This window comes from Rhodnius prolixus, unplaced genomic scaffold (assembly GCF_049639745.1).
Source record: "Rhodnius prolixus isolate KJV_2025 unplaced genomic scaffold, Rpr scaffold_1, whole genome shotgun sequence".
NCBI classification, from domain to species: domain Eukaryota; kingdom Metazoa; phylum Arthropoda; class Insecta; order Hemiptera; family Reduviidae; genus Rhodnius; species Rhodnius prolixus.
Window position 1 is genome coordinate 20288479 of NW_027411581.1, and position 13794 is coordinate 20302272.

General features: G+C 32.7%; 1 protein-coding gene across 3 annotated transcripts in view; it reads left to right on the forward strand.

Annotated features, from left to right (window-relative positions):
* vg (transcription factor vestigial) overlaps positions 1 to 13794 on the forward strand; it is a 126900-nt gene that overhangs the window by 22221 nt on the left and 90885 nt on the right. For 2 of the 3 annotated variants that reach the window (XM_074133718.1, XM_074133701.1), the window contains exon 2: positions 4441 to 4524. The exons of the other annotated variant lie outside the window; for it this stretch is intronic. In XM_074133718.1, coding sequence (XP_073989819.1) covers positions 4441 to 4524 — 84 coding nt within the window. The remainder of the gene's footprint in view (positions 1 to 4440; positions 4525 to 13794) is intronic. 3 annotated transcript variants of the gene reach the window in all.

The window sequence follows — 13794 nt, forward strand, 5'->3', positions numbered from 1 at the left end:
CTTACGATCTCTTCACTCAACAACATAATATACAACATGGTGGTCTGCATTTTATTTTATATTTTTTAAATCTGTAGTTTCTATTACAATTTGCGTCAGTATTGCTAAAACTTAAAGCAAAAAATTAAAAGAGAGTATTTAATCAAAGATAAAACACGTATGAATGATCAAATGATTGGAATTAATAGAAATTTACTACTAGAATTACTACTCGTAGAATCATTCCTCAAAATAAATAAAATTGACTTAAATAAAGCTTTCTTTGAAATTCATTGTTCTGCCACTGCTAGCCAATTGGGTTATTTGTGAATCCAACTAGCAGGGAGGGAGTACTTCTCCCAATCCTGTTTGTTTAATTAGACTTAAGAATCTGGAAAGGAGCTCTCAAATATGCTTGAAGGGGTGTGTTTTTTCTCTCCGAAAGGCCAAACGCTTAGCCATGGATGCCTCTCTATGGGTGATATATTACAGGGTGAGCTGTATTGGCCCGTCTGCTCGTCTCAGTTATCCGAATGGATCGCTTCCTTGTACGAGTCTTCTGTCTTGTCTGTCCATCAGAGTCCATGAACAGACAAGACAGAAGACACACAAACCCTGTAATGTAAAGTATTACTTTGTAAACTAGCCCTGAAGATGACCTAGTCCCTAGGTCGAAAGCTCGGCAGAATAAATGTATAACGACTAAAACTGGCATTTATTTTTCATCCTATTGAAATCAGTTAACTTTTTGTCGCAATAAACATAAGTTTTAAAAGGCGTAATAAGCTTAGCGAATCTAAGAGTATGTTAGCTCTGTTTAGAGTCCAGGGAGAGGTTCAGAAAGTCAATATTTGAGAGCCTCTAAAACTCACTAACTGCTAATGATCAGAGAGAAAAATATATGAAGTCAATCAACACAATGAGATTTTCACCAATAATGTGCTTAAAAAAATGTTTTGCAGATCCACTTTTATCATTGGCTCTGTTGATTTCAAGCGTAGAACGTCGCAAAAGCCATCTCTAGTAGAGTTGATTTCCGTTTTCGCTCCAAGAACTAGATATGAGAAAACGCACTCTACCTTTGCGAAAAAACTGACAGGTACGCCTAAACGCTGTCTTTCTCAAGTGAAAGTGACTTACAGCCAGAGTTGGCTCTCTTACGTCACAAGGTCTGTTGTAGGGTTATGCCAAATGAATAATGTGTAAAAACAGAATTTCAAATGGTAATTAATAGTTAAGTTCACAACGAAAACTAATTGTGCAAAGTACTTATTTATCGATACATCTTCCTTTCGTGATTATTTTTTGCTTACTGAATTGGATGAATCAATTAGTCTTAAATAGCTTTTTTAGTGCCCCGTCCGGACAGGTTTGTCACGTTACAGGCAACACTATCCATTGCCTTAAAGTGAGCTTTAAAAGCTCTTAAGGGCAGGAAGATCAATTCTAAGGGCAGGCAGCACTCGAACTCCCCATTTGGAAGTCCATTGCACTAACTAATCATCTAATTTCTTCGCTGAACTTATATGTACTTAAAATATAATACAATCAAGCTATCACAATGTTGAGAAGAGATTGAAATACGGAAATATCCTTGTGTCTCAAAACTTTAAAGAACTTAAAAGATTGAAAATTCAATAAATTAGACCAAGTTTCAACACAACTAGAAGCTTTTAAACCACTATTTAATTGTAGCCCATCCATTAGCTGACCCACAACAAACTGACTGTTATCTTTTGAAGTGAAGGTAGAAACAGAGATTGGGGAATTTTATCAAAACACTTTCAAAATGAAACGGATGAAACAAGTCTGAGCCCACACAGATCTTTGCATCTGTCCGCTGCATATATAAAAAATATAAATATAACTTCCAAGTTATACCTAAGTAAAATATGTTTTCTTGTAATAGTAGAAGCTACGGGCTACGGACGTGGAAGGGAAGTTACGAAAGGAGTTCGAATTCACCCGGATTCATTGGTTGAAAAAACAATACTAATTGAAAAAATATTTTTTTAAAATGATTTATTGGAAATTTACAATTAAAAAATTATAATCAGTAAATATGTTGGTGTGATTTCACTGGCTTGATGACGATACTTTCGTTTATTCGAGGAGACACCAATCGTCTTCGGGAGAGGGAATGAACTAAAATATTTTAGTGAGATAAATGGTCAGAATGGATTCTGAGATGAACATTTTTTATCTTTAGAAGATAAATGGAATATTGACATGTGTGTAGAGTTGGATATGTAGAGCAATATGGCTCAGTATTTGGAACTAAATGATTGAATGCGTTAGGATTAGAGTAAGGAGTTCAGTAATTTAAAAACGGATTTTGGATTGAATGTTTTGAATTTAGTTAAATTCCGAAAACAGTCCCATACAAGTGCGTTCACACAGTGGTCCACAGTATGAAATTGCAGAACAGTCTTTCGTTAATAAGTGTCAATATACGTAGTGGTTAGCTTACTAAAAGAAATTTGAAAACGGTTTGACATTAGTAAGTTTAAGACGATTCTGAAGTGATTTTTGGTCAGGGTGTAGTTCATGATAAGGTGCATAACCAGCTGGAGAAATGTAAATTTTTTGAAATAAATTGAAGGAACATTTTACGATTTTAACTGCATTTAAATGCTGTCAGTTTTGAAGGTCCATTTCTTATAATCTCAACCGAAACATCTCAAAGATTTCTTACCTTACGAGATCAATTTAAAAATAAGAACAAAAAGAAATCTTTATGCCATTTTTTTAATGTATAAATAAATAGTTAAATAAACTTTTTAAAAAAAGGAACATTACAAAACTATAAGATTCATATTTTAAAAACGAAACAAAATCAATATTATAAATACGAACTCAAGGCATTCTTGAGGTATCTGGGAACTTTTCTTTTTAAGAAAAAAACACACTTTTGGTTAATTCTCGAGGAAAGGATATCTGGAGGAATTTACTCGTCATTAGAAGCTTTATTACAGGAGAAGACTAGAAAGAAATACATATATTGGTGTTGTTAAGGATTTTTAGGGAAATTGTCCAATGAAAACTGTGTTAAATCTGGGTGTGTGGGGGGGGGGACTAGAGGAAGGAAAAGTCACTTTTTCGTATTATTTCGACTCCTTGAAGAACCTGAACTGATCCTGTTTCGATTGTTCCATATTGTTGATCCAGGCAGCCATTTCGTTATTTCACTTTGTATACTTTAGTGCTACGTCATTTTACAAAAACCAGCAGGTTTTGGCAGTTAAAAACGTAATGTTCTTGTCGTGGTCCTAAAAGAGATCAATGGCAATTACCATCTTCACCATTTTCTTCTTTACTTAAAATAATATTTTAAAAAACAGGGTGATATTTAAGCCAGCGTTGTAATAATTTAATATGTACAAATTGCACAACATTTTTCTTGAATAACTTTTTTTTGGATCCATAAGATAATTAAGACATCTATTTGTTAAAGCGGAAAAAGATCACAAATTAGCAATTAGACGTGAAATAAGGAAGTAGAGGCGGTCTTACTCCAAGGTTTTCCATCTTAAGATAAGATCGTAAGATGGCGGCGTTTCTTAAGAAAGACACCGTCCGAGCATTGCCGTAGCTCGTAAAATATTTATTTATGTTTGTTTTTAGCATAATGCCTCTTTGATATTAACTTAATTACGATTCCCTTCCATGTTCAAAATGTTTCTGGAAGAGGAAATACAAATGGTAATGATATTCAACTTATTACAAGTTGTTTAACTTCTTGTGCTCACTAGATAGCGGGGAATTCTTTAATTTTTGCGTTTTCAAGTTTTTACCAGGAGTTTAACGAGAGTAAACTAGTTTATTTCTATTTGCTTTTTTTCAGTAAAGATAAAGTTATTGTTAAAGGCTTCTCAATATACTGGCAACCCTGGAACATTGTGTTCTCTCGTTGCTGTCCATCATCAAAAAGCTGCTGTAGTTGCTCCTTTAAACTGCTTTCATTGCATTTCTAACTCAAATCTGTTCTTTCTATTGTGATAGGAAACATTGCAGCATTTCAAATAGCAATCTTCACCAAAATCACCTAATTTTCAATATTTGAAACGAATGCATTTTTCTGTGTTTTATGTGGTTATTTTTTGGGGTTTAATTAAATTATTACAATAAATATTGATCGGATTAATGAACAAATATTATTTTTTGGGTGTTTGCTCTGGTTGTTTTTAAGAATATTTCAAGTTCTGCTTAGAATACTTAGTTTTCGCACGAAAGTATTTTAAAGCAGGGTTGCAGTCTTAACTATATTCACATAAAGGTTACGCTAGGTGTCCCAAGCAATTAAAACTTATACCCGAATTGAAAATTATTCATTTAATTCATATTAGCCACGGTTTGGGTTTTCTTCAAAACTTGTAATTTATGGATATTTCACATTCTATTTCAATTGAAGAACAAAATTCTTCCAGTTTTATCTAATCTAAAATTTGTGTTGCCCGCTAGCAAGTTGCAGCCGATGCCTCAGAAAGTCATCATGGGTTCACATTAGCGAGTGCCAAACAAGTCCATCACAGTCTCTATAAAAAAGTAAGTGAAAATCGTTTAATATTTATATTTTAGGCCCAAAATGTGCCCGATTTTGCAGAATTAAACTTATGAAAACGTATTACCTATTTTGACCCAACATTAAAACAAATCTTTCTTTCAATTACTCATACATTTTGAACTAGAAATATCTTTCGAGCCGAATTGGTGTTAAAGGTGTCTCTAAAAATTTACAAAAATGTGGAGTTTAGAAGCAATTCTTGAACAATTTCTTTCAACTAACATTACAAATTATTTTTAACTTTTACAAATTACTCACAACATACCTTAGGTTTTTCCAGCCCTATATAAACCCGCTTTTCCCTGAATCCTTAACAGTTATATACTCGTAGCTCTACATTGAACTTCACAAACTTTTTTTATAATATAAGTCTTTCCAAATTATATTTATCTATCTATTTAATTTTATTTTTTAGAAATAATCTTTATTTATTTATTTTATGGTCTTCAAGTTAAATCTATATTAGTGTAATATTCCTTTTGTACAGACCCTGGAGAAGGTAGTAAAGATTATCCGAAACGTTGGTATAAAGCAAACAAGTTTTTTTAATTTAAGACCGCACCTCGATATTCACCAAAAATCAACAACGGTCGAATAAACCAAAACTATCATTCTTAGATTGATCATTTAACAAAATAATGAACCCAACTGATTTAGTTCTTATTTTACTTACATTATTTTATTGGAACATCTCTGACTAGAAAAAGTAAGTAACAATCAGACAATTAAGACAATAGGCCAATAGACAATTAAGACAATAGACAATAACGGGCTGCTTCTGCATTTTTGTCACTGAATAAATGATGAGTTCCGGTGATTTATAGTGAGAGATGTCGCCGTACGTTCGATGACCAAGTCCATCTTAAGCAACCTTACTAAGCTAAGAATACAGAATACTGAGGTATTCTGTAAAGGAACCTCGAGTTTTCTTATTACAGTCATAATTAACAAATGGAAACAATTACCTGAATAAATTACTAAAATCTATCGTTTTTTTTTAAAAAAAAAAATAGCTAATTGTAACTAAACTTTTCATGAAAAAATTATTGCTACTAAAAATATATAAGTAACTTCTTTGTGGCTATGTCTTGATCATTCAAAATTATTCAGTGGCCTCTCTAAATTTACATGTGGCACCATAGCTAAATCAAGTAAACTCACTGATCTATCATTACAAAAAATGAGCGTAAGTTTTTTTTTTCGCTGTTTAACCAAAGCGTAATTATATCATATAGATGCAATAAATCACTACTCAACTTAAACAATAATCGGAAATCCGTTAAAATAAGTTATTATTGTGAAATAAAGTAAACAGCAAGGGTAAGGTTATTAAATAACAAGGTAGATTTCTGACTGTCAAAAACGCATCCTGAAATGACGAGCTAATTTCCAAGTCGAAAGTCCGTGAAAGAATCTCTATTTTACGTCTCTAATTACAACTTTTATACATGTTTATTATTAAGAAATTCAATAGGTAACTTTTCTAAAACGAAATGATCAGATTCTACTTCAAACGATATCCATGTTTTTATGAATAACATGCCTTAATGAAAGAAAACTAATAATGTAACAAAGAATGAGAGCACGTTCTTAAATCAATCGAATGTAAAGTTACATCATGTAAAACATTGTGTACTCTCGAATTATATACAAGAATTGATAGGAAAGGTCAATTAATCTTTGAACATAATGTAGAAACCATAAATTATGAATTCAGCAACAGCCGATCGTCCATTAGTAAACACTTAACATTCTACAATATTTGAAACATTTTTTTTTTTTTTTAGATTGTAAAGTTTTTTGCAGAAGCTCGTGTAAAAATAACTAAAAAGATGAAGGCAAATACTGAAATAAAAGAGTGTGATAAGATAATAGTTTTATTTATATATGTATTAAAAACATAATACAAGAATAAAGTATCCATTCTTAAGAAGCCGTAATTGGTGGTCGAGGCAATCATTTTAGTGGCAGACGATGCGGGGGTGGATGTGGCCGCTAGAGTTTAGTGTTTACCAGCGTTACCGAGGAGCCGTCTGAATTATAAAACTGTTAGTGTTTGGCCCAGTTCCAGGTAAAGTGACTAGTTGTGTACGACACTAGGAGCAAAGATAGGAGGCGCTTAGTCAAAGTCACAATAAAACAAAGCCGTCCACTGATTTACATTGAAACCAAAAGGAATACGAGAAGAATTGGGATACACTAGTGCCACAATCTCTTTTACTCTTTCAATTCTACAAAATTTACTGTATCTATACTTTACTTGTTTTTATAACCGCAACAAAACAGATGCCATAAATCTGTAACAAAGTACAAAGGATGGACTTTGTGAAAATATTCCCCTTTTTATTTGTTACCATTTACAATATCAATTAATTCTATTAATAAGTTACATTTGAACAGTCACCACTGAACTGTTCTCAGTTAAGTTTTTAACTTAAGGCGGGGAAACATTTCTATTTAGTGGTCATTGAACTATAATTATGCTGTTCCTCTGGTATTTTGTGCTATTTGAAACATACTACAAAGAAGTAACTCTCATCTGTGTCGTACATCGTTAATATATTACATATCTTTATTACGTGCTTTGTAATCTTACTTAGAACAACATATTCATTTTGTTTACATTTTTAGCAAAGCTTGAATTTTACTGCTATGTGTTCGCTTCAACAATTTTTATCTGATTCAAGTAAAATGATAAAGATTCTGAGTTGAAAATGTGGTTAATCAGCAAGTGTAATGTGAAACGGAAACTTAAGGTTAAGTTTTATTCTCTACACCAAACTGATCTACCTCTGGACGAAAGCTCGAAACTGGTTAGGGATCTATAAACAGGCGGTACAACTAAACTTCTAGAGTAGAAACTAGACCATGGCGAACCATTTGAGCTCGGTGTGTCAAAATTTTGAAAAATCGAAACATAATTTTCGTGGCGTGTCACACATCACAAAAGTCAAGACTCACGTGTCATAGGTTCGCCATCACTGAACTAGACTTATGTTATAACTAACGTTAACCTCCATGCTACCTATATAATAACTCCACCGAGTATGACCTGTAAAATTTGGTTTTAATACGACGCGAGGTTTCTCAGAAATGAAGAACTACTTTTCCTCCATTTCAATCTGGTCTTGGTTTCGCTATATTCATTCAATTCACATAATAAAGGAACTCTATAACCATTTAAGTGTCTATCATTTATCTGTCACGGTAATTTAACAAGCATGGCTACTTCCAAATTAGAAAAATCGTACACCCTGGGCGGAAAAGCGCTATTTTAAAATTGATTTTCTTTAAGTAAATAACATACTTATTCACTTTTGTCTGTGATAATGCATTCTTTATTGGCACTTGAAGGTGCCTTAAAAATGATTGATCTGTTACTGTCTCCAACTTCTTGATTGAATCTGATAAAGAAACGCGAACGGAAACAGAAAATCTCATTATTATGGAAGTTAATTAAAGTTAAGTTAAGAATTACTAAGTAATAAATTGTAAAAACAACTTTGAGTACATTCACCTTTCCAATAGTATAATAATTTCAGAACTTGTTTCTCATTAAGAGCCTCGATAAGTTCATTGTGTTCTTCGACTGTTTCTTTACTTCTGATCAGTTGCCTGTAATATTCTACAAGATTAATTAAAAATTAATTCATTAAAATAGAGCTTCATAATGAATTATTTCCAAGATACCAAACCGTGTAGATCTCATTTTGAAAATTCTAATCCTTAATTTTTAAACTTAGTTGTTTTTACTTTCACCAAATTTCTTGTTTATACAATTTAAGAATGAGGGTAACAGAGAAGAGAATAATTTAGAAATTATCTAATGATCTTGTACGATAAAGAGGATGAGATGATCTACAAAGATGTCAGAATGTTGAAAATTCCATCTATTTCTTTTCTTGTACGTTCAAAACTACCTGAGCTAGATATTAGATAAACTACCAGCTGCAGATCTTCCTTTGACAACTGCGACAATTTCCCGTATATTTTAGAAATAAAGGATGTTTTTAGTTTAATTAATTCTGTGAAGAATTAGGTACAATTTAATTTTCTTCTGTAGTTGTAAAAGAAAGGGAGGAGGAATAGTTAGGAAAAATACTTTTCTATCTTCTTGTTTTAACGTTTAATTTCCATCTCTCAATGCTTCTTCTTATTTAAATCCCTCGGCCCCTGGTGGCTATTTCGAGGCGAAACACCCCTTTGTTGGGTAACAGGTGGCAAACTCACGTGAAAGTCTCCTTCACCAAATTGTTAATTCCTAAAATTATTCCTTTCTCGCTTCTGACGATCCTAAATATCGGCGTTTTGATCAAAACGGTATCCCATATCTCATAGATTTTTCTTTGGTGTCTGCCACTTGCTTTATCTTTTTATCAATTCAGAGCCTAAATGAATTGTTTTCTGATCATCCTCCAGTTCTATTTACTCTCAGAATTAGTCCTATCTGTAATCTTCTTAACATTCATTAACCCCCAAGTCCTATCAACTGGGTTCAATGACCAAACATTTTCTTAGTAACTCCATCAATCTCCAAATTTCTTTAAAAATAGCAGAAGAATTTAAAAAAACACTGTAGACAAATCTAACGTGCTGCTTATTTCTCATGTGTTACAACTATCCTCAATAAAACACAGTTCCTTCTAAGCAATATCCGAAGACCAAACATACAGTTCAATCACGCTGGCAGCAAATCCGTTATCCATCAGATAAAAATGATAATTTCAAGCAGCTCACCCCGCGCAGTTCAAGCTGAATTATCCAATTATCGTTCCTTACAATATACTTTTAGTAAAGATAGGCTTTACTGAACATTTTCATCTCAGTGCAATGAATGTTTTTTTTTACAATGTTGGCAACAAAGTAATGTCTAAAATGTTTGGATTTTTAAGAAAGTTTGCTAGACCCTTGAGAGCGCACCAGATTTTTCTATTAATAATTCCTTAGCATTATTTACTCCAATTTTGAATGGAAACTAGTTTTTTGGTTATAAAATAATTTTAGATTAGGTTTCCATTACAAAATCGGTAACCGCTTATTATCTTGAGTTTGATTGGAGGAGAGACGGTTGTGGTTTTAATACTCTTCACTAATAGATTCTTTACAGGCCATATTTTTTAAGAAAATCATCTTGATTGGGATCTTGGATTTGAGAAGATCAGATAATATTCGGATAATTTGGATGGATTAGGGTATTGGAGTGAATTTTCAACCTGCTTATTCGAATGTGAACAAAAATTATGCTCGCACTGCATTCCGAACTAAACCCAATTACAACAGGAATACTTCAGCCTATCTGAAGATGGCTGCCAACTTAGAATGACTCTGCGTTAAGGCCCTTTCACACCAATAAATGTACAGCACACATACTTGGTTTTGCAATAATGAATACAGTTAAGAGGAATGTATTGAAAAATGTTTGCTCTTTATTCAAGAATTGATTTATTTATATAACTTTATATTTATTTGTTTAACTTTATTTATTCGCTTAATTTTATTCAGGAATTGTACCCATTTATTTAATGGGGCTTGAGATTGCCTCGTCAGGGTAGTTTCTTAATTACTTTTTATTATAAAATATATCAATGTATAAAATATATAAAATTAGAAGCAGAAATACGGAGGGTTGAGCAAACATAAGAGTCAACTTAAATGAACCTAGTTAATTGCTTCCAAGAGTGGCTTTTTGCTTGTCCAACCCAGGACTGGTTTTCTATGTTTCCTTGAAAAGAATGGTCACCTGTACTAACTAGTGTGTTCGTGACGGCGAGCCACACTGGCTCAATCTGCAACTCTTAGTGCTCAGTTAAATCAAATTGAGATAAGTACATGTATGAAAATTCAATATTCAGCTATTTCCTGTAGCGTATTCTCCTGGTGCTAGTGGGTTTTCTGTCATTTACGTTGGCATTTATCTGACAAAATATTAACGATAGTGTTTGTTGTTTAGACAATTTTACTTGAGCCCTCCTATTTTACCTGAATTTGACATTTCGTTAGTGATTAGAGGAGTATTAATATTACTGTGGATGTGGGTCGAATTGAGCTCTTGGAATGCTGAGTTTTAGTCTCTTCTTACTTAGGACCAAACTAAAGCAAAACTGCATTTCTATGTCCATCAAACCCTGTATTTATTCTTGAAGTATTTCTAAACTTACATTAGAAATACATAAAATAGGAAGAGATTGCTATTAAAAAGTTGAACAAAAAAAGAGTTTCTTGAAGGTAACTAAAAGAAATAATTAAATGTATTCCACTTATTAATGTAAAAAAAATAAATGCTTAAAATTTAATAAATAATAAAATATACGGCGTTGGATTTGTAAAGATTAGAACCTCCCTACTGCTGAATTGTAGAATAGATTGTCAGATTCGATTCTGTATGATTTTATTTAATGGTTAATTAATAAAATTTATTGTTAAGTTTGTTTGATAGTCGCGTCCTTCCGCAACTTAATTAGGCAGTTAATTCCAAAGCCTGCCTGAAAAATCTTGCATTATTCTAATAGAAAAGTATCAAGCGTAGACATATGTTTATTGGGAATAGAAGTTATCGTCACAGTTGAGGTTGTATTTTTACAAAACCGTTGACTTTCATCTGTCAATTATGATACGGGTATTGAAATATTTATTATATTCTTCCTGAATTTATTTTAATTTAGTTCAGATAGATTCTTTCAAGTCAGCACTGGCTCAGCAATCTCTTCTTTCTCGACAGTGGGGGCGGGAGTGCCGCTGGGGAGTATACTTAACCCCGTTCTCTACACAGTATACACATCAGACATACCTGTACAACCCTCTACACTACTCTGTACATATACAGATGATACAGCCATACTAACTACAGATACACATCTTCATCAGCTTCATACAAGTTACAGACACACCTACATAAAATAGAATCCTATAGAAAATAGAAATAGAAAGAAGTGGCGGATTAAAATGAACCCACAGAAATGCCAGCATGCCACGTTTACTCTCCGGCAAGGCTCCTGTCCACCTGTCCTCTTCAACAGCAATCATCTTCCTTGAACAGATCTGGTGCGCTACCTTGGGCTCTACATAGACAAACGACTCACGTGGAACCCACACACTAGACTTATAAGGACGAACAATGACAAAACGAGCGAAACTTCTTTACAGTCTACTTGGACGACGCTCCAAATTGCCCTTAGAACTCAAACGCTTAATATACAACACTATCCTCAAACCTATGTGGACCTACGGACTAGAGCTGTGAGGTTCAGCCAAACCTACAAACATACGGACAGTACAAACATTTCAGTCAAAACTCCTCCGACAGATAGCTGACGCTCCTTTCTACGTGACTAACCTTACTCTTCACAACGACCTCAACATTCCCTTCATAGACCAACTCGCCAAGACTAAATACCAAAAATTCCACACTACTCTCTCGACTAGCTCTAATCCTCTTGTACTGTCTCTCGCTTCCTCTGACATCCCTAATGCTCCTCGCCGACTGAATCGCCAGCGGCTCCGCGACTTCCTTGTAGTCTGAAGACCTAAATTATCACTCTCCTCCTCATATTCTCCTTCTCACACTCTCCTCTTCACATTCTCCTCTCTCCTATAGAGAGTGCTACCTCTGGTTAGCTTCTCTCCTCCTGCTCTCCTCCCGCACCAGTTCATCATACTCTTCATATTTACTTATTGTATACTGTATACAGATTGTAAATTACAAAATAAATTAAAAAAAATAAATAATTTAGTGAGGTATCTGTTATCCTTAAAGTTGGCATTGATAATATTAAAACAGAATACCAAGAAATCGCATCAATTGATGAAGTTTCAGTCAATGATTGCAATTGAAGATGTTGAAGTAAAACACCCACTCCTGATCTATTTCATACAATGTTTCAACCACTTAACAAAAATATTCTGATTTAGTCCACACTTCTTTTTTCAAACAAGAGAATTTAGTTCCTGAGAGTTCACAATAAATCGTAGTTTATTTGCATTCAACGATGAATATTAATTTTAGAGGTTGAATATTAACTGCAGCATTCGCAAAAACAATATGCAGATTTTTTTCAAACCTTTTTCTGCGCTGATGATTGCGTCCCTACAAGTTTGCCTTTTGAGCAATTACTGCAAATGATTTATGAAATGTTGGCTGGCCAGATTCTTCAAAAAATGTTTATATTTGCTTGTCTACAAACTTGTACACATAACAAAGAATTCATGGACTTGTACATTATTGAAACCTCTGGCTGTTGTGTATACTAAGTCAAGGAGGCCACTGTAGACATGTTTCATATTAAAAAATAAAATAAAAAAGAAAGAAGAAAATAAGTGAAAATGAATTCATTGTCCATAAAGTTATCTCTTAGTTCTCTTTGTTCACATTTAGCTAGTATTGCAAACAATAAATTATTGAGAAGGCAATGCTATCACATTGTCCATTTCCTTAATGTACATTTAAGTCTTGTAGTTCGTGCTAAGAATCATTACGATCATTTTAAAAAAGAAATATTAATACCTTTTGTTTCTAATAGAAATTATTTATTATTTCAACAGCATTGTTAAACGTGTAATTAAATATTTTCCAACTGTTTCAGTTTTTTTTAATTTATTAATTAATTTATTTTTTTTAATTTTTACACATCAAATTTGTTATTCTCTCCTAGTAATATTGTAATTTTTTTCCTATCGAATAAATTAAGCATTAAATAACAAGGTAATTAAATTCTATTAATTACTTTTTAATGAAAATTAATGTAGAGCTATTTTATTTAATTAAATGAAACCTAAAACAAGAGTTATTGAGTTTTTTCAATTTGTTGCATAATAATGTAATTATAAATTTATCATTTATTAAGTAGAAAAGGCCATTCAGTTTCTTGGAACTTGATTGAATTGGTTAATATTTAAACAATAAATTATTAAACAAAAATGTTTATCGCAAATTACTGAATATCGCAGTTTATCTTGGAATTATAAAGATTATTTATCAGTAATTTTAGTAATTCTAAGATGTGATCTATTTCAAAACTGTCTCTTATAAACTTTGTTTTTCTCAGTTATAAGCTATAGTGTATTTGTGTACAGATCCACTAATAGAGAAGATATGAAGGGTTGAAAATTTTTTGGGTCATGACATTCTGTAAAATTGCGACTTCTCTATATCTTCCTCTGTAATCAATATATTCGTATACTATTTTGTTCTCTTATAAACTTTGTTTTTCTCAGTTATAAGCTAGAGTGTATTTGTGTACAGATCCATAAATCGA